This window comes from Bombyx mandarina, chromosome 19 (genome assembly GCF_030267445.1).
Source record: "Bombyx mandarina strain Sakado chromosome 19, ASM3026744v2".
NCBI classification, from domain to species: domain Eukaryota; kingdom Metazoa; phylum Arthropoda; class Insecta; order Lepidoptera; family Bombycidae; genus Bombyx; species Bombyx mandarina.
This window is the reverse complement of record NC_143225.1, coordinates 3,433,350-3,456,287: the sequence shown is the minus strand read 5'-3', so window position 1 is coordinate 3,456,287 and position 22,938 is coordinate 3,433,350. Positions and strand designations below refer to the sequence as shown.

The following is a 22,938-nucleotide window of genomic DNA, read 5'->3' as shown; positions in this document are numbered from 1 at the left end:
TATCCCTTGCTAATGTTTCTGAACGACAATGGTCAATCACCATCACGCGGACCACATACTCGCCCCCCTTTTTAAGTAAAACTTAAAGTTCAATACGTCATTTTGACAACTCTTAATGAACATTTCCAACAATCACAGTCCACGAGTGTAACAATGATTTAAACAAAAAAAAAACGACCAAACAGAAGCCTACATTTTCCCTTCAAACATTTCCCGGCAAACAAAAGCTTCAGAAACAATGAACATAAAGCTCGAACGAACGTTCGCCGACAATGCATCGCTTTTATTAACGCAACCAAGTTCACCGTAGCACCGTAGCAGCGCTACGTAGCACACGGACTACGTAACCGCGTAGCCTTTGCTTAGCGAAAATAATTGTTCGCATACCCTAATTAGGTATACACGAAAATTTATGAATACTTTGGGTACATACGCTCAGACCCTAATTATAAATAGTTATAATAAAATGTCTGAAAAACTTACCGTGTAGCAAAATTTTTACGTAAACTTCTGAATTTTTTTTTATATACACAACCATTAAAACTCTCACGTTTCACTGTAACTAAACAGTAATTTCACCTAAAAATAAAAACAATATGAGACTCTTTATAGGAGAAAATAAAATTCTAAAATGTAGTTAGTAGCCGGCGCGCAGTGTGGCAACAAACTGCAAGCCACTGGCTTTCGCAAACTTTTTTAATTACAAATAAAATACGTACGATGTAACTAAAGATTTTTATTTAAACAGACTTTTTTTATTCGAACTTTTTATTAATGGAATTAAAATCAAACTTTGTGATACCGGTCTAGACTAACACTGACTCTTTCTGTTCGATCGTAAAAGGTGACCTAACGATCACTGGTGGAATAGCGTCATATGAACCTTCACCGGTAGGTACCCTACTTATTTCTATCGTGAAGCAATAATGCGTTTCGGTTTGAAGGCCTTGGCAGCAATTCTAGTGTAAAACTGAGACTTGTCTCAAGTTAGTTGGTAGCATTTACGTTGTTCATGTATATGGACTCAAGTGATCACTTAAAAACAGATGGTCCATGAGCTCTACCACCCGTCTCATTGGGAATGGCCCGCAGTGCTTTATACCAGAGCACTGTGATATATTTTACCATATTACCATATTATTTACCGACACTCGTAGGTATTAACTACCATTATACCAAGTTCTACCGCAAAGCTCAATCAGTACCAAAATAAAAAGAAAATCCAGCCGAGCAATACCCCTCAAGCAACGAAGTTTTCTGAAAGCATCAGGAAACAAGCTTTACCTTTATCGATGCGAGCACGGAACACGGTCACGCTATTCGTTAAGCTGTAACGAAAGCTCGGGGTCGCTGAAATTAAAGCTTTAATCGAAAACAGCCTTAGTAACCGATATTTAAGTAAAACAATTCAGTGCCTTAAAAAAACTTTTTTGCTAATCAAATTAATTATTGACGTTCAACTTTTGTTAATTAGCGCAGATGAACAGATGGTTTGTGGCTCACTTGATCTTAAGCGCTACTGCAGACCATTCTAAAAATTCCACATTTAAAACTGGACTTGACTGTAATAAGATAGAACTAATCATCATCAGCCTGTATCTATCCACTGCTGGATGTAGGCCTCTCCCATAGTCCGCCACAATGAACGATCCTCCGCCTTCCGCATCCAATCTCTCCCAGCATATCGACGCAAGTCATCGGTCCAACGGGCAGGGGGACGCCCAACGCTGCGCTTAGAAGATAGAACTCATGCAGAATTAAATTAATAGAAAAAGGTGGTTTAATTATCAACCACTTTAACTTTACAGTTTTCGTGGCCACTATCCATAATATGTCTTGATGACGATATTCGAAATCGATAGTCGACATGAAAAAGCGAGATTAAGCGGCAATAGTAATTTTGATTATAAATTAAAAAAAAACATTTGAGATATCGGACAAAAATTTAAACACCACGAGCACTGTTATCCGATTTTGACATGAAGTCTCATTTGTAATCCCTACTAATATATAAATGTGAATGTAAGTTTGTTTGTTACGCTTTCACGCGAAAACTACTCAACCGATCATCATGAAACTTTGAACACATATTCTTGGAGGTATTAGAAGTAACATAGGATACTTTTTATTAAGAAAAATAATTATTTTAGAATTATTTTTTACGAAAAATTAAAAAATAAACAATTTTTTAATTTTTCAATCTCGAAAAATCTCAAAATCTAGCTTCTTCAACGCCATGTATCAGTTCAGTAATGAAGTTTCAATCCTGAGTACTGTAAATGAAGTCGCGGGTAAAATTTAGTGCTATGCCAAAGTAACTATCCCACGCGGACGAAGTCGCGGGCAAAAGCTAGTAGAATAATAATTATCCTACACTTTAATCCAGAACGCAGCATATGATTGCTTCTGGGAGACGCGGGTGGATCAATGATACCGAAACGCGCTGGCTCACAATTTCATAATCTAATTCAAGAGAAAACTATACCACATACCATCCGTACGGTGCTTCGAAAGACCTAAGGCATATCCTACTTCAAACTATTTTTAAAAATGTATAAATGTATATGTCGGCACCAGGAATGGCTGAGCGGCAATTTCATCATCATTCTTATTCGGTAGAACTGTACTTATTACGATAAAGGTTAATAAAGCCTTAATCTATCTATCTGTATATATAAAAATGAATTGCTGTTCGTTAGCCTGGTTAAAACTCGAGAACGGCTGGGCCGATTTGACTAATTTTGGTCTTGAATTATTTGTGGAAGTCCAGAGAAGGTTTAAAAGGTAGATAAATATGAAAATGCTCGAAATTTAATAAAAATAACAATTTTGTTTTCCCTTTGATGTATCCCCGTCGGACGGACTACTTTTGTTTGTTTTAAGTTTATTTTATACAAAAGTTTAGGTTTTTATTTATCGATTGAGGCACTACGAATTCTGCCGGGTCAGCTAGTTGAATAATAATTATTGCAACTCTCAACAAATAATTTTCACAATGACAAGGTAAGCCGACAGTTTCGTTCTGACTTGACCAATTCTGTCCTCGTACTGTCTTTTTATACTGTGGCATTACAGCGACTAGCCTAAAAAAACAAATTTTGTTTATGAAAACAAAATTTTATCATTTAAATAGAAATCAAATAAAGAATCTTATTATTACATAAGTCGTTTTCCACGACACATATGTATTCATATACCTAAATAATTGTTTACAGCGAAGGATGTACCAATTGTTATCCATGATAAGACGCCGGCTGTATCTGTTGTCTAAATCACGGACACAACTCTTAAATAAAAACTCGTTCGATCCCGAATATTTTGAATGTGGCAACATCAGAACTGTCATAACAAGAGCCAAATATGTCACGCCGGGCTTCGGAGCCAAGTATCTATCTAGATAATGATAAGTGCTGAATAACTTGGCCTCGTTCCAGCCACCCTTGCGGACTCGCAGGGCCAGTTGACAGATTTTTAAATATACAAGCTTACGAACATATATGTTGTTATTCGCTCGACCAACCGATTTGATTGGTCTTTGTATTTCTGGTAGTTTTGTGTGGGCTTTATTTTTATTTTATTTCTTAGATAAGTGGACGAGCTCACAGCCCACCTGGTGTTATCTGGTTACTGGAGCCCATAGACATCTACGACGTAAATGCGCCACCCACCTTGAGATATAAGTTCTAAGGTCTCAAGTATAGATACAACGGCTGCCCCATCCTTCAAACCGAAACACATTACTGCTTCACGGCAGAAATAGGTTGGGTGGTGGTAACTACCCGCACGGACTCACAAGAAGTCCTACCACCAGTAATTACGCAAATGAAAATTTTCGGGTTTGATTTTTATTACATGATGTTATTCCTTCACCGTGGAAGTAAATCAAAAACATTTGTTGAGTCATATTTCATTAGAAAAATTGGTACCCGCCTCGTATTCGAACACCGATGCATCGCTCAACACGAATGTACCGGACGTCTTATCCTATAGGCCACGACGACTTTGGGTGTTTGATATCTATGTGTGTACTTTAACATGCACAAGTATGTGTATCAGTTTTTTGGTTTCCATGGGTGTGCTAGTTTGGGGTCAGATGATCGTGTGTGATGCGTCCCCAACAATACATCAATTTTTCTACCGTATCTATGCGACTATTTAATTTGGGGTCGGCCATGTGATAATCAGCTAGTCTAATTACGAAACTCTCCATCCCCATGAATATGACAATTTCTCCCAAATAAGCCTTAGCTCTTAATCTAATCACCTCGACTTCTCTAAAACAATTGGCAGTAATAACTGACAAAAATCACGCTTCGCTGTTTGTATAGGATTTATTTAACTTAATTACACGTTTTCTATCGTGAGCTAATATTATCATGACCACCGCGAAATGCCAACAAAAACTGTTCCAAGTTCCTATTATAAGGCTTAATAGCTGAGTCCCGCGATGTTACTCGCGGTTATTGTCGTACCGCGGATAACGCCGCGGGGCGAAGCTAGTCTAAAACACGTAGCCAAAGTTACTCCTTATATCATCAGCTATCTATCAGTGGAAGTCCCGTCAAAATCAGTCTTGCCGTTCCAGAGATTAGAACAAACAGACATACAGACAGACAAAAATTGTAAAAAATGTTATTTTGGTGGTTATTTCAATTATACAAACAGACACTCCAATTTTATTTATATGTATAGATGAATGCAAAAACTACAGACGTGCATCCATTAATGTGATTTTTTAAAATTTAAATTTTAAACACTTACAATATTAATAGCTCCTACATTGACGTAAGGTATTTCCGTTTTCTTCAGCTATACATTTAAACCAGTTGTGACTTGACTGACTTGAGCATGTTTTTCAGCATCAGCTCGCCGCTCAGACGTTGGTGAGTGTTGCCAGATTATACATTTTATTTTTATTTATTTATTTTTTGCTTAGATGGTTGGACGAGCTCACAGCCCACCTGGTGTTAAGTGGTTACTGGAGCCCATAGACATCTACAACGTAAATGCACCACCCACCTTGAGATATAAGTTCTAAGTTCTCAGTATAGTTACAACGGCTACCCTACCCTTCAAACCGAAACGCATTACTGCTTCACGGTAGGAATAGGCAGGGCGGTGATACCTACCCGTGCGGACTCACAAGAGGTCCTACCACCAGTAATTACGCAAATTTGCGGGTTTGATTTTTATAACACGATGTTATTCCTTCACCGTAGAAGTCAATCGTGAACATTATAAGAGCTAGAGACAGGCAGATGACTCTTCAGCCAATACGCTAAATTATCAACAGAACCCAGAGACGTCGTAACCTAGAAGACGCCGCCAAACTCGCAACGTGAGGTCCAAGTATTAATTATATTTTATCTCATTTAAACTTACGATAGGTTCTTCGACAGTATTTATGTTTAGCCTACAATTGAAATTAATAGATCGCCAACTATTGTAAGATTCTGAAGCTAAAAACCGTTGCGTAAGTGATACAAAAAATTAACCGCATAAAATAATACAGACAAACCTACGATCATTTCTAGTTTTTGTTTAATAAATTATAATAGACAGTTCTAAGATGAGATTTTCCCAATTTAGTGAAACAAAAATCAGATTAGTCAAATTTATTTTTTATGAACACCTTACTAAAGTGCATTATCTTGTTTAAATGATCGTATCGTAAAGATTTACAACAGCACACTGCTTATAAGGCTAGCATCGGATGTAATGTCTGCCCTGTGACAGTCGTGATAAAACTCGCCTAGTTAGATGAAAGGTAGAAAAACAGATAATTTATCAGCGCCTGGTTGATTGGTATATCAAATATTTCTTTCTCATAATCATTAAGAGGTACCAGCGGAATAAAATAAAAAACCTTTACAAAAAACCTTCTACCATTTTGTTGTTCCATTGCTGTCTGAAATGACAAATCGACCACCCTTCAAACCGAAACGCATTACTGCTTCACGGCAGAATATAATCTCACGCTTATTAATTTAATTACATTATTTCCGACTTTACAAACAATACAGTTTTCCTGGTTATAGTCAACTGATAATTCCGATAATTCAATAGTAATCGTTGGGATGCATTTTATGTTGGGCCTTAACATGTTAAAATTATTATTTCAAAGTGATTGAAAATCTAATACACACATTAAATCCGTTTAAAAACTTCCATCTATAATATAATTCGAAAAATGCGAACACTTTCTTGAACCACACTTAAAAGCCAATTAACTTTGAGGTCGATAACTCGAAGTTCGCCGTTCGGAGTGGCATTAATGGGAAAAGTCTTAGCCCGCGATGCCAAAGGCAGCTGCGATTAAAGCACCAAATTCATTTAGAACAAAGATTAATATTACGAACCGTACATACTTTGTGTAATATCGAATTCCAGCGATTTATATACGTGATTAGGGCAGTATTACGTTTTCATGTCTCTTTAATTGTATACATATGACCGCGTGCTGCCTTTTTTCCCCCTACCTATGCTGATAGCCTTGAGAGGCTATATCAGATTATCCTTGACGTGTAGGTGAGCTCACGATGCTCAAACCGGGTGTGTTGCTAACACTGGCCTTAGCAAGAGCAGTGCTTCGCAGAATCTACCACCGGAGCGGGTCCTCTGATTGACGACATCAGTTATACAAATGGCACAACTATATCCGATGCATACATTCATTAAAAACGCACTGCCTATCAATGCCGCGGCTTCAGATAGTAAGGACGAGCTTTGTTCCAACAGCAAAGGCTGGTACATGATTTTATTGGGGGTCCTACCCCTACCTCTTTTGAGTCCGCGCGGGTGGGTACCACCACCCTGCCTATTTCTGCCGTGAAGCAGTAATACGTTTCGGTTTGAAGGGTGGGGCAGCCGGTGTAACTAAACTTGAGACCTGAGAACTTATATCTCAAGGTGGGTGGCGCATTTACGTTGTGAATGTCTATGGGCTCCAGTAACCACTAAACATCAGGTGGGCTGTGAGCTCGTCCACCCATCTAAGCAATAAAGAAAATAAAAAAAAAAGAATCAGTAACGCGACCCACTGAGAAGATCCGGCGAGAAACTCAGTGGGCTGTGTCTATGGGTTTATTTGCTCGTCGAGCCCTTCGTCGCAAGCAACGGGTTTGACGAGGACCGTGACCGGTGCTCGCGGTACCTAAAAGCAACGTTAATGGATCGGGAGGATCCTTAATAACGTGTGTAAATGCGTGGCAGAATGCTACCACAACTCGATTTTTGCCGATATATAGTCCTTGCCTTCCATTTTGAATGGTAAGACCGTATAACATAAAACTGTATCTCGAAGTGGGACAAGGCGTTCACGTCTCCGTGGACACCAACCGACGGAGCCTGTATGCTTAGTGCAAGTTTTTTAACTTCTCGATCGCGTAAAAGTTAACTCTAATCTATATGGAGTTGGAACAGCGTCCCCAGCGGCAAACGAACGGAAGTTTAAAATCTCCCAGTAAGCACACTGAGCTCATCAACCAATTGAAATCAATAAAGAAAAGAATGAAACATACTCTGATATTATAATCGACTAGCGACCCGCCCTCGCTTCGCTTCGGAAACATTAAAACACACATGAAACAAAAAAAACAAAAAATTAAAAAAAGTAGCCTATGTTCATCAGGGACAATGTCGGCTTCTAATGGAAAAATATTTTTTCAAATCGGTCCATTACTTTCGGAGCCTATTCGAAACAAACAAACAAACAAATCTTTCCTCTTTATAATATTAGTATAGATACGCTCCGAAAACTATAAAAATCGATACATAAATCGATGCATAACTCGAATATCTCGAATGAGAACAATATCGATTATGATTTATAGACGACGTTCACGCGATCCCAAATATTGGCGAATATCGAAACGGCCCAAATAGTTGAAATACGATGTCCGTTTGATAAATTCCCGGATATTCTGGATGATAAAATTTAGATTTGATTGTGTATTCAGTGAAATAAACGATTACTGGAATATCGATACCGGGTATTTTTGAATAGCACCAAAACTAGGTTTGTTTTTTTATTACTTTCAAATAAAATTTCAATTAGCATCACAGCGTAAGCGTTGTCTTTTGAAAACCATCCAGAAACATTCAGAAACAAAGAATTAATTCTAATAAAAGGGTAGGGGAATAATTCTACTAAATGCTTTAGAAAAAAAAAACGGTTCACTATTGTTGGCTTGTTCTATTTAGATTAACGTACAATTATTTAGTGTACAAGTACTATGTACCTTGAAACTTTGATAAAATATACAATTCGTTTATAGAGACCATTACTCCCGGTACCCTAACCCTTTTATAGTTCTGAACTTATTATCACGTATTTTGTCGAAATTGCTAAAGGATTTTCGAAAAAAAAGCCTCGTAAAAATTAGAACTTAAATGAAAAAATATAAAAATCAATGCTAAATTCAGAGCAAATAAATTTAAATTGGTTAATAAATGATATTAACTTATTATTATAAAAACGCTATACATCCGCGCGCAGACACACACACACGTCCGCACAAATTGATACCTAACCTACAATCAAACTGCAAAATAGTTGGCATTCCGACGCTCCGCACTTTATACGCATTAATAGAGAGTCGATCTATCGACGGTTCGTGCTCTGAGGATTAAACTATACAATATTGGTGGTGGTATTTCGTCAGCAACGTAAAAAGCTTAAACAAAATATGTACGAAAAGTACTCAACTCAAGCATATACAGCGGCCTAGGCGTGCCCTTTATGACTACTTATCAAGTATCTTCACTCAGAGTACCGTGCATGCCCTAAAGTACAATAAAAAAACTTGCATTATAATAAAATAATATATAACACAACCTAAGTGCTTGATAAAATGGGACAACATGAGTAGCAACATCTTTCAAATAAAAAAAGAATCATCAAAATCGAATCATCTAGAAAAAATACAGTCGAATTGTTAACCTCCTTCCTCTCTTTTCAATCTCGATTAATTAAAAATAAACCAGTTTAAGATATAATTGATAGCAAATTTAATAAGCCAACAAACCTAATACAATACACAACATAACTACTTCAAAAGTATAATTAATTACAAATTCAATATCAAAATGCTTCCTAATTTTTCGTTACAGTGTCAGTCCAACAAAATCTAGCCGGAATTTTGTTAGGACGATCAGTTTTAACACCAACCGATGCGGACGTTTTCTTGTCTTGTGCCTCTCCACATCCTAAATTACCTTTAATCACATTATCATTATAAATAAACTCAACAACATCACTGTTGTCTCTATTCACTTCAAATATTTCTTCTTCTGAACTTAAATCTTCTTTTATAACGTCTTTGCTGAGTTCTTCTAGCCTAGATGATTTCACGACATTTCTCACCGTCGTCTTCTCGATGTGTGCGTCTAGCTTTTTTTCTATACACGCTATAGTTACGAGTATGTTCTCAAGTTTTTGTGTATTACACAACAAATGTGTTTGCAATGATTTCGTATTATCTTTACAAGCCAAGGCTTTAATATCGCCCAAACAACCTTTCAAAGCGTTTAAAATTGGCTCTTGGATACTTTCCGCTAAAGTATTTATATCGCTCTCATTCATGACGAGAGCTTTTATTTCTGTATCGCCATCAACGTTTCTGATTTTCTGAACGGAAACGGAATTAATATTTTTAATTTTAGAATGAACTGTATTCTCTTTGTCTTTTTTGTATTTTGCATCAAATGTTTCAGAGTCTGTGCAAGTCATTGATTGATTTAATTGTAGGTCATCTAATGTATTACTTTCAGATGAAGTTAAAAACTCATTAGCGTTAAAACTATCTTTAGTTTTTCTTTCTTTAACCTTCTTTCCTTCTTTTTTCTTTGTCATTTTATCTTTCTCACGTAAATCGTTGTTTTCAGGTTTGCTTTTCTTTCTATGTCCCTTAGATGCTTTTATGGTGTAGTATACTGGAGATTTATCTCTACTTGGGGGTATGGCTGCTGGGACAAGACTCTTGGCAAATCTGACTGTTTGTTCCAAGATCGAATCGTGAATTAAAGTTTTGTTCTTTTTTGGATTTGTGTTCTGTCGTTCCGCCTTATCAAACTTCTCTTTTTTCTTAGATTTTCTACCAATATCTTTATAGTATTTCAAATATTTTCTGTGTATGTACACAGCTCTGTACAAATCGTGTTTATAAAGAAAATAGTTGTCCAATCTTATTCCGTCTACTACTTTGAGATTCCGGAACCAGTCTGAGGATAAGCAAGTCAGTTTTAATTATAACGGAACCCCGCCACTTAGCTACGAGACGGCAGCAGAAATTTAAACTAATTATGACCGTTTAATAATTCAAAGCTTTCAAATTAAAGTTAATTCACGAGATTCACGTTAATGAGATTATTTCTTTATTTTTCGTCCTATAAATTCCGTTGGAGTTTATGGGTTTAAATAAATTGCGTGCTTTATTGAAATTTATCTAATAAATTGCTTCATTTCGCAATAAAATTGGGGTTTCTAAATACATCCAGTCTAAGGAATTTTCCACTAGTCGACCTGGGATGTACCCAGGATGTATAATTTAACTCACTTTACATATAATTTCGTAATTGATAAATAAAAGATTGTAAAATGCCAAAAACTAAAAATCGATTCACAGCTCTCGACTAGGATTGTAGCTTATGAGTTCTACTGTTGTTATATACGATGTATGCGCATCGATTATATTTTAACACTTTTTTTTATTGCTTAGATGGGTGGACGAGCTCACAGCCCGCCTGGTGTTAAGTGGTTACTGGAGCCCATAGACATCTACAACGTTAATGGGCCACCCACCTATACACTTCACTATACTTCAAGACTGAATGCATATACAGAGTTATTAGTGGCAAAACTAGATAGAAGCAAAGCACTATCAGTACTTACGAATTTACGAATGTAAATTCATAATTTAGTGGATCTGAATAATCTAAACAGTTATTGTTCCTTTATCGCGTAAATAGCTAATATGCTTAGAAGCCTTATCGGAGTCCAGGTTCACAGGATTCGATGCATGTATATGGGTTTTAAAGATATATTATGGTCACGGACGCTCTCCTCGGGAAGGCGCCGCGGTTATAGTTGTAGTGCTGATTGTAGAAAGCCCCCTACTCTGATCCAGTCGTGATCCCGGCTGCAGATCGGACGTCGGGTAAAACAGTGCAAAAAGAGTCGCTTAGTGCGGTAGGGCCCTAAAAATATCCTTCGGCCCGCGGTCTCCTCCCAATATCTGCAGACCGTCAAGTTCGACATAACCCGCGTATAAGGCGCGGAAGCCTCGGAGGAGGTTCAGCCCCCTGTCCGAAAAAAAGGGTCAAGGACCCTTTCAACAATTTAGGTTATATTTTCTTATACGTTGCGCTCTCACCCGTATCACAATAGGATTTCCAAAGTAGGACCCGTCGTTGTGGCTGGGACATATGACACGAATAAAGTTAGACGTCTATTCAACAAATATTGTCACTGGATTAGTAATTATATCACCTAGTACTAGGGATCAACTAATCTCAATAATATCACATTAAAATGTCCCTAAGAATTGGCCTAGCACGTTAAATCTTTCAATTACAACCGTATTAAGAACTTCAAACAACTATTGACTATTGCCAAGAAAAAAACGTAATAAATATAATAGTGCAATTCAAATTATTTTACGATGATGAACTCACCTGTTGCCATTCAGTGGTTTTGAATGTTTCTGGTGATTTAATTTCGGCTTTTTTTTTTTAATTGTGTGTTGTTTACGTTGCTATTATAGATATGGAAGTACACTATTACAAATCCTATTGACATATTTCGTGTCAAATATATATTTTTTAAAACATAGACTTTAAATACGAGTATATTCTCTTTGCTTTAAAAAGATTATAATCCATACTTAATATTATAAATTTGTTATAAATGCGAAAGTAACTCCGACTGTGACACTTTTACGCCAAAACTACTTTTAAATGAAATTTAGTACACAGATAGTCTAGAGCAGCCTTTCCCAAAGTGGGCGATAATGCCCTCTTGTGGGCGCTGGAGGACCAAAGGGGGGCGGTAAGAGACCCAGAAAAAAATGGGGCGTTCTATAGAGGCCGGGGAGGCGATTTGTAATTTCATCTAGGAGGAGACTTAGACACCGACTGAGCTCTCGCTACAGTGGTTCTTAAGTAGGTGAAAAAATGGGGGCGGTAAAAAATAATTTATTCTCAAAGTAGGCAGTAGACAAAATAAGTTTTGGAACCGTTGGTCTAGAGCCTAAGAAAAGACATATGCAAATTTTTAATGCGAAAAAACGGTTGTAAAGGATTGAAAGGGGTAATAAAAAGTTGTATGGAAGTATTGTCATTTTTAAAGTTAAAAGCTTGAAACTTATTTTTTAGACTATGGATTCGATATAATTAAATTTGACACTAAGCCGAGAAAGCCTCAGAATAACACAGAGGCTATAATTTATTAAAAGTACTAATTATTAATATATTTATTCAAATTATCACATTTGTAAACAGGTCCATTTATTAAAATAAGTGTGAATTACCCGAAATATAACGATAAGTGTCAAGTAAGATGGAAAAAATCTGCCATCTGCGAACTCTTTTGACGTGCGCCGCAAAAACCGTTGGAGTTACACATGTACTTATAATGTAAAAAGAAAATGTTTATTTCAAATAGTCTTACAAAAAAGCCCGTGACAACATAACATAAGAATAGCTATGATTAATTTTTTTTGTTTGTAACGTTATTTTTTTTGTGTTTGTTACTGTCAGGACCAGATTTATATTAAAGCATATTCAACATGATCAATAATTAATAACAGTTTCCGAAGCGAAACGGAGCCGGGTCGCTAGTTTATAAATTCAGTTTAATTATACCCAACATGATATTCTTATGTTAACTTTTTTTTTTACTGCTTAGTTGTGTGGACGTGCTCACAGCCCACCTAGTGTTAAGTGGTTACTGGAGCCCATAGACATCTACGACGTAAATGCGCCACCCACCTTGAGATATAAATTCCAAGGTCTCAAGTATAGTTACAACGGCTGCCCCACCCTTCAAACCGAAACGCATTACTGCTTCACGGCAGAAATAGGCAGGGCGGTGGTACCTACCCACGGGGACTCACAAGAGGTCCTACCACCAATAAAAACTATAACTAAACTATAACTATATTTCTTGAGGGTCGATGTCAAACCAGCGGCCGGTCGTAAAGCTCATCCCAAATCCACTTACAGCGTAATAATAGGACATACTGCGCCGAGCCCACATATGGTGGAATAAGGGCCAGAAGAAGATTTGTTAATCAATGACATATTAAGCGAGACTGGGTTGTCGAAGCTCCTGAACCATCTAGTGCTAAATCTTTACTGAAACACGTGAAGATCGACAATATAAATACCCTCACTCACCATGAGTTCCAAGTCTCATTTCCATAGTAGATCGGTTGCCTGACCCTTAAAATCGGAACACATCGCTACTTCGCGACAAAAACAGACAGGGTGGTTGTACATCACAAGACGCCATACCACCAGTAACTACGCAAATTATACCTTCAGCGGGCTTGATTTTTATCACACGACGTCATTCTTTCATCATGGAAGCTATTCGTGAAAACGTGTTAAATATTTATTATTAATTAGAAAAATTTGTACCTGCCTGCGGGATTCGAACTCGGGCACGGTCGCATCGATAAGAATGCACGGGACATCTTATCTTTTAGGCCAGGATGATTTTGAAAAACAGAGCCTATAGTTTTGTCTCGTCAGAATCTTTCTCGGTTGACAACAGTTAAGCTTTGGCTTAGACATCGTTAACTAGAATCACATAGACTGTCTTCGAACATCGCTGAACTTATCTACATTTAAATAGGCAAAGAAAAATCAGTTAAATTATTGTTTTCTACGTCCTTTTGTCAATAATTATTTTTTGTTTTGTTTACTATTTATTAACGTCACACAATCGCGAATGAATAAATTTGGAAACATTCCTTTTTCCAGATTCACAAGTAACAATTATCGACACATATAAGATCTATGCTCTACATTTTCGTAAGACATAAGCTTAAATCTTCAAGCATATAAGATTATGGTCGTATTTCGTTAAAAAAAAACCTCAAAAAATACACCCTTTAACAAATTTATACCGAAAAACACTGGGGCGTCGTAAGTTCACACGCAAATTAATCCGTGGGTTTATTCTGGCCCTTAAATTTTAATTTGGTGCCGGCGCGGTTCCTCTCCAATCCTATTAATTCCGCTAAATGAAACAAAATAAAGCGCGTGAAATTTAACATTTAAGCGACGTATATTAGCATATACGAAACTTTTTAAGCTCATATACGAACCTATAATAACCGACAATTTGTATGGATGTAGAAATATGTGTACTGCCTCTGATTGGTGGCTTCTTTCCTCCCGATCCTGCGGACCGAATAGTAAACAGTCGATGTCGCCCAAAACACGTCATTTCAGATCCTTCCAATCCACTAACGGTGCTTTCAGGTACCTTAAGCACCGGTCATCGTTCTCGTCGAACCCGTCGCTTGCGACGAAGGGCTCGGCGAGTAAATTAACCGACACACGCTACCCACTGAGTTTCTCGCCGGATCTTCTCAGTGAATCGCGTTTCCGATCTGGTGGTAGATTCTGCGAAGTACTGCTCTTGCTAGGGTTAAGGTTAGCAACGTCGTCAGGTTTGAGACCGTGAGCTCACTTACTTGTTAGGGTTACGCTGAAATGGTCTCTCAAGACCATCAGATTAGGTAGGAAAAAAAAACAAAAAGTAACTCCTTATTCTGAATCATTCTTTTTAGAACAAAAGTAATGAAAAAGTGAACTTTCACGAATAACCTCATCAAGCTGATTACTTTTATCTCAAAAAAGTTCAAGTACTTACATCGCCACCCATCGCTGATCACACCAAAAAAACTGCATTATTTTTTACTTTTAACTAATTTTTTAATCTATGAAACGTGTTCATGTGTGACAATGTCAAAACGTTAAGTTGACGTTGTTAATGACGTATGCCTAAACTAATTAATTACCTTTCGTTCCAAGTGTTATGGATATTTCAAAATATACAGCCATAATGAAATCTACGTTTTGAAGCATTCAGGTAAAACGAAATGAAGGCATAAATCCGAGGCTAGAACACACAACCGAGATCATGGCGGAATAAATTACATTCAGTACAGGCACGGATTTAGGGGACCCAAAAAGTGTGACAAATTTATTATTTTCATTTATAACTACTAAAACTCTGCTGTGCCCGGCCCTGACTATCGTTAAGTATATGAAGCACTTCGATTTGTTAAAGCTGCACGCGGTACCTGTAACACGTGAAAAAAAGAAAATAAATTTTGAACAGGCAACAGAAACTTCAAATACCTACAATACAAAAAAAATAAAATAAAAACAAACTCCCTTTCATCATCCCTTATATTGGAATCTACTTAATTTTAAATGACAAAAACATTTCCTTTTTTGCTTAAATGCGGACGTGCTCACAGCCCATCTGGTGTTAAGCTGTCACTGGAACCCATAGACATCAACAGCCTAAATGCCGCCACCCACCCTGAGACATGAGTTCAAAGTCTTAGTTTTTAGAGTACAACGGCTGCCTCGCCCTTCAAACTGAAACGCATTACTCATTCACGGCGGAAATAGGCAGGATTGTGGACCAGGAAACTTCATGCCGACGGCAAAAACATCATCAAAACTATTCACAAATAATAAATATTGACTCCGAATCGGAACTGTAACACTAATATACGAGATGTCATTTAAACACCCAAAAAAAAAATCCAAATCCTACTCTGGTTTCAGTATATGCCCCTCGCGTAGCGCCATAATTAATCACTCCCAGACGAAACGTAAGCCTTTGTTTTTGAACACAACATTAGCCAGAGTCTCGTAGAAATAGGGTTGCCGGCTCTCGATCTACTTGTAATGTTTCCGATTATGGCGGTACTCTATTAAACAACATACAATCTACATGGTAATCGGTATGAACATCATTTCTCTTGGACAAAACCTTTTAAACAGTATATTTACTTAAATGTTTGTTTGTGTGTCTAAAGAGCTGAACATGTCCCTAAGCTTTTAATCAACTTCAAAACACAAAGAAATTAGATACAGATGTATACAGATACAGATTTAAATACACAAAGATATCAGTTTATATTATTATCTAAACTAACCTCCCTATACCTAATTAAACTAATATAGTCGTGTTATACCCTGCATCGGTATGACACTAATTCTAACTACTGCTAGCTTCCCTTTTTCGTTCAGAAACCTGAACCTAATAATTGAGGTTTCCACGCCTAAGAGAATCGCGGTGTACCTATGTGTTTCTTGACGGTGCGCAGATGTTCAGAGTGGACCGCAGGCCAAAGGATATTTTTAGGGCCTTAAATACTACTACGTTTGAAGTCGTCGTGGCCTAAACGATAAGATGTTCGGTGCATTCGTATCTAGCAATGCATCGGTGCTCGAATCCCGCTGGCGGGTATCAATTTTTCTAATGAAATACGTGCTTAGCTTAACAAATGTTCACAATTGACTTCCACGGTGGAGGAATAACATCGTATAATAAAAATCAAACCTGCAAAATTATAATTTGGGTAATTACTGGTGGTAGGACCTCTTGTGAGCTCGCACGGGGTAGGTACCACCACCCCGCCTATTTCTGCCGTGAAGCAGTAATGCGTTTCGGTGGGAGTGAAGGGTGGGGCAGCCGTTGTAACTACACTGAGACCTTAGAACTCCTATCTCAAGGTGGGTGGCGCATTTACGTTGTAGATGTCTATGGGCTCCAGTAACCACTTAACACCAGGTGGGCTGTGAGCTCGTCCCCCCATATAAGCAATAAAAAAATAAAAAAACTCACCTACTTGCCCGGTGACGCTGATATTATGGTATTTCACCATCAGATTAGGTAGAAAAAAAGAAAGGAGAAAACATGTTGTGCCAACCCCAGGTGACTTGGAGAAGGGAAGGAGAATGATGATTATGATGTACCGAACCAGCCCCCGGCTCCGTGCCAGAGCCCACTCTATTTCACTTTATGAACAATCAACAAAACATTTAACCTAAAAAGTAAATGCTCTAACCGTAAAAGCGAAATTGTTATCTAAGCGAAAACTTCTAGTAGGTCTCACGGGAGTCTTCAATTAGAGTGTGCGAGCGAACGACGAGATAAAATAAGACTAACCTCTCATTCGCAGCGAGGGGATTCGGGTTATATTTCGGGAAAATTACGACCGTAAGATAAGATTGTAAATAAACGAACGTATATTAAGAATTCATTCGGTGTGTTGAACGCACTGTAGAGGTTATCTTACGAGTTCATACTAAACCTACCAGTGCCGGTCAAACTATTAGACAATTTTATTATATACTAGCTGACCCGGCAGACTTCGTAGTGCCTCAATCGATAAATAAAATACCTCAACTTTTGTATAAAATAAACGTAAAACAAACAAAAGGAAACCGTCCGACGGGGGACACATCAAAGGAAAAACAAAGTTGTTATTTTTATTTAATTCCGAGCATTTTCATAATTATCTACCTTTTAAACCTTCTCTGGACTTCCACAAATAATTCAAGACCAAAATTAGCCAAATCGGTCAAGCCGTTCTCGAGTTTTAGCGAGACTAACGAACAACAATTCCTTTTTTTAAATAGAGACTAGTTTTCCGTTGTCATCTACTCGTGCGGGTAGTAAGTACACTTTAAGATAATTGATATGATTGACAAATTTAAAAGCAATTAACCTTTAAATCGGTAAAACACGAATCAACATTCAAACATCATCCAAATTTATCGATTTCCCATATTGATGACAGACACATTTAAGTCACAACTTTAATGAAATGAATGTGTAATATAAATATTTTTTTATATTATATAAAGAAATTTAAAGACACTAATTTAACCTAAAAGTACATATTATTATCCGCAACACGCTTCGTCAGATTATAGAAACAATTTGTAGAATATACATTTGATATTTCCTTAACTATTTACTTCTAGTTATTTTTTCTCTTTTCTAAAAACAAAGAAGCATTGTCTGCAGTGAATAATTAAATCGATAGTTTTTGGTAATTACCGGTCAAATTGACCGAGCGCGGTAATATTTTTTATTATGTTTCTGCCAAAGAAACCGTCGTTTAGTATTAAAAAAAAAATATTTTTTATGAATCAAAATATGCATCCATAATATCGATGCATCTCTGCCAGCGCAGTGAAAATTATTCAATGCCCTTCTTGAAGAAGTCAGGTGTACAGGAACCAACAAACCCTTCAAAGGTGTACTGCCTCTCGGCTATTGAGTTTTCCCTGCCAAGAAGTTGTGCAAGCTTTGTAAAAAGCAGAAGTCTGTCGACAAGGTCTGGTGAGTACGGTGAATGACGCAAAATTTTGAATATTTGCTCTTGTACTTTGGAGAGTATTTGTTGTATGATATTAGGTTGAACTTTGACGTCTACTAGTCGTCTACTTGACTTACTGATGGTGGTACCTACCCGTGCGGACTCACGACAGGTCATAGCACCAGTAATTACGAAAATTATAATTTTGCGGGTTTGATTTTTATTACACGACGTTATTCCTTCACCGTGGAAGTCGATCGTGAACATTTGTCAAGTCCGTATTTCATTAGAAAAATTGGTACCCGCCTGCGGGATTCGAACACCGGTGCATCGCTTTAAGCGAGTGCACCGGACGTCTTATCCTTTAGGCCACGACGACTTCAAAACGACAACGACTGTTTTTTAACTTGCCAATCTGACGCAAATTGACTAATATTGTTTGATGCTTACGTTGAAGCCTTCTATTAACTCGGTAGTAGATTGAGTATCGTCAGCTTTCACTATCGCCTTTAATTCGTCATTGTTGACTTTACGTCATTGTTTTCGGGCGACTACGGGATTGATTTAGATCGAATTTTCGATGTCGGAAGCTTTCAAACCAATATCGAGTCGTGCATTCGCTTGTAGTGTACAACTCCGCACACGTCATTAATATTGCGAGCTGTTTGTGTCCGGAATTGCTACCAATTTGTCGTGTCCGTATTGATGAAAAAGCCACAAATGTAATGAAAGCAAAACGCTAATCAATAAAACAAATGACTGAATTCTAAAATGAAATTCCATATAATTTAAATAAAATTCATCTCCGTTTAGAATTTATTGCCTGTCATACATAAATTACGCTTCGAATATCCAGTACTGTAAAACAGCAACTTCATAGGACCTATTATTAAAAAACCTATTCTTAAAGTTTTGTGTTAACACCGTATTGACTACAATCTTATCTTTACTTTTGTGTCTCCATCTTCGACCGCGTGAAGTATACTTTCTCTTAAGATTTGGCCAACGTTGGCCATGCACGCATACGGAAAGACTGTTATGACATAGTACCGTCATAATTTGACTATTTTATCCACCAATAATATAAATTATATACAAAAACATTCATTTTTTTTTCTTTTCTTACCTATGCTGATAGCCTTGAGAGGCTATTTCAGCTTCACCCTAACATGTAGGTGAGCTCACGGGGCTCAAACCGAAAGTGTTGCTAACACTGGCCCAAGCAAGAGCAGTGCTTCGCAGAATTTACCACCGGATCAGAAACGCAACTGAGAAAATCCGGCGAGAAACTCAGCGGGCTGTGTCTATGGGTTACTTCGCTCGTCGAGCCCTTCGTCGCAAGAGACGGGTTCGTCGAGGACGATGACCGGTGCTTGTGGTACCTAAAAGCACCGTTAATGGCTCGGGAGGATCCGTAATGACGTGAACATTCATTGTTTATCGCTTTTCCTATTAGTGAAAACTGTGTCAAAATAAATCACGCAGTGTAGAGAAGAAAGCGTTGCTTTATACTATTTAGAGATAAAAGCCGTAGCACTCATATTAATACCATAGTCCGATCGTCCAAACGATTATATATTATAACTAGCGACCCGCCCTCGCTTCGCTTCGGAAACATTAAAACACACATGAAACCAAAAAAAAAAAAAAAAAGTAGCCTATGTTCATCAGGGACAATGTCGGCTTCTAACGGAAAAAGAATTTTTCAAATCGGTCCAGTAGTTTCGGAGCCTATTCGAAACAAACAAACAAACAAATCTTTCCTCTTTATAATATTAGTATAGATATCTCATAATATTTCACCTTTATAAACATCTGGTAAGTTTTCTCCGGAGATTTCGCGGTGAATTCATTGTTCGGAACTCATTCCCCTGGGACTCCAAAGAATTAGTACACTATACGCGGTAATTATTGTACAGGGAAGAAATAAGTATTGATTGCATTAATATTCTATACAATATTTATACAGAATTGATAAAAACCAAAATATGTTTCTCTACATAACCATAGTTATTTTTCGGAAAAAGACGTTTGTCTTCTTCTATTCCTTATAAATATATTTAATAACCTAACTCAATTTCGAACAATTTTGATTGTATTATGTACTTGTATTCGTTATTTTTTTATATTAAATAGTATTATTATATATCAGCGCGTAAAAATGTACCTTTAATGGTTAATCAACTTGGAAGTCAGTGTACACTTTTTTTTTATTGCCCGTGTAGGCAGACGGGCATACCCACCAGATGGTGAGCGGTTACCGTCGCACATGGACATCAACATTGCCAGTGGCAGAGCCAAGCCGCTGCATACTGAACACTACATATGCTGCCGCTGCCTACACTTACTAATATGCATTGTATTCTATGCTCTAGGTGAGCATGTAGTAAATTTATTGCAATAAGCGAACCGTATGTTCGTTTTCCCAACAATATAGCAGAATAATGCAACACAACTTTAACAATTATAAATTTCACTTCTTTTGCGTGCACCAAGCTGCGGTGTTTAGTACTTTTTGTTTATTGCCCTTGTAAGTAAACGAGCGTACGGCCTACCTGATGTTGAGTGGTTACCGTCGCCCATGGACATCAGCAATGGCGGAGGCAGAGCCAAGCCGCTGCCTACCATCAAATACTCTCGCTTCGTTTGAATAAGGACATGTAGCGCTCGGGAAACACCGTGGAGGAGAGTTCATTCCAAAGCCGGATGGTACATGGCAAAAAAGATCTCTGGAAACGCACTGTGGATGAACGCAGTTGCTCCAGGTAGTATGAATAGTATTGTGGTTTTCTTCATTTTTCATCTTGAAATCAATTTTTCTTGTAATAGGGAATGCTGTGTAAAAGAGAAATGACCTAGCTGGCTTTGTCCTTTCCCTCTCTCCACGGTCGAGTGGTGTGCGAGACGCTCTGTCTCTTTTCTCACTCTCACTCTTCCTAAATTGTATCTTTTCTTTCTAGTCGTAACGAATCTGTCGCGAGCTAAATTTCACTCTCAACGCGCCTAAAGAAGTTTCACTTCAAAAACATCTAAAAGACATGTTAAAGATATTCTTAAAACGAACTGGACACTGAAATGTACTATTGATACTTTTAGCTTCCATATTCTTGATAATAATAATTATGAAATATAATTTATAGAAAACTCTACGGTTATTATCACCATATCAAAATTTCAACGAATAACCAACCTTGGTCGACCTTTTGACCACAAAAACTGGTATTCGAATTACGAAATGATGAGAATAATATAATGAAATAAATAAATAAACAGAATAAATAGTAAAAGTAATTTTAAATAAAAACTACAAATCTTTCTAGCTTAACACAGGAGCACGAGGCGACAGTAATGAACTTAGAGTATTAAACTGAACTGAAACAAAAAAGACTAAATAAAGTTGCAACACTATTCCTTCGAAACCGAAAAGCTATCAACTTTTCAAACGAAATCTCATTTCGCCCAGGCTTTTATTCTCGAGACAGCGTTCAGCTTAACACACACGTCCAACTAGTTTAAGCTCCCAACTTAATCGTAACTTAACTAGATTTAAGAGAGCGCAGTATTAAACTGAAATGTCATTATCTTTTCTCATTTCACAAGTCTCGTGCGACTTACACTGCTGTCTATATTCTTCTAGCTTTATTTAATTATCTTTTCGTAGCTCTGCGATTCAGCGCGTCTTACCGACAATTCAGCGCTTGATAATTTAACATAATTCGTATCTGCGCCAGATGTCAGATGTTATTAAAATTATTCGATCAAAAAAGATTTCATGTTTATTTTTATTGCATTAATTTCAGCACGGTTTGGTGTTCTTTTCTTCTAATATATTAATAACTAGCTGACTCGGCGAACTTTGTTCCGGCTTAGAGGCAATAAATGAGCAGACTTTTGATTTTATCGTGGTCAATTTTCTATTTGGATAATTAATGTAAATTAAAAAAGCAAATATTTTAATGATTCTTTATTGGCCATGTATTTTAGTTGTTATTATTATTACTATTATATTTTCTTGTTCTTCTTCAGTCCTTTCACTCGCAATCTTTCGAATCCTAGTTGCATTACCTATGTCGGCACAATAAGCTGATAGAAACTCTAAATAAACACATCAACCGGTCAACTTCAAAATTCTACTATAATTAACCATAGACTACATTACGTTTAGCTGTCAGTTGCGTTTTGTTATTCCATACATACCACGTTTTACGTCACGTCCCACGGGAACGTGATAAAACGTATCCTATGCCCTTCTCCTGGTTCTAAGCCCACCTCCCCACCTCCCCACCTCCCCACCAATTTTCAGCCAAATCAGTTCAGCCGTTCTTGAGTTATAAATAGTGTAACTAACACGACTTTCTTTTATGTATACACATGTATATTATAGTTTAAAAACTTTAATATTCAACGCTTCAACAACAACGGCAAATAACAATTTATTCTTTTTTTATTCTGTTGATCCCGGTCAGGATATCAGAGCGATGTTATAAAATTATTATATTATCATCGACCCTTGATGTATTCGCAAGTTTTCAAGTTAATCGTACGACTTGAAGTCGCTGAAAATGACCTTCGAAGATTC

The 22,938-nt window shown here is 37.2% G+C and overlaps 2 protein-coding genes across 5 annotated transcripts in view; one reads left to right on the top strand and one right to left on the bottom strand.

Moving 5' to 3' along the window:
- LOC114239344 (sodium/potassium/calcium exchanger Nckx30C) overlaps window positions 1-22,938 on the top strand; it is a 72,449-nt gene that overhangs the window by 3,916 nt on the left and 45,595 nt on the right. For 2 of the 4 annotated variants that reach the window (XM_028169500.2, XM_028169501.2), the window contains exon 2: window positions 4,860-4,883. The exons of the other annotated variants lie outside the window; for them this stretch is intronic. In XM_028169500.2, the coding sequence (XP_028025301.2) occupies window positions 4,860-4,883 (24 nt within the window). The remainder of the gene's footprint in view (window positions 1-4,859; window positions 4,884-22,938) is intronic. 4 annotated transcript variants of the gene reach the window in all.
- On the bottom strand, window positions 8,540-10,243 carry LOC149500811 (uncharacterized; the record flags this gene model as incomplete). Its single annotated transcript, XM_089735481.1, has 1 exon — window positions 8,540-10,243. A coding segment is annotated over one exon (1,149 nt), but the record flags the coding sequence as incomplete, so codon positions are not given.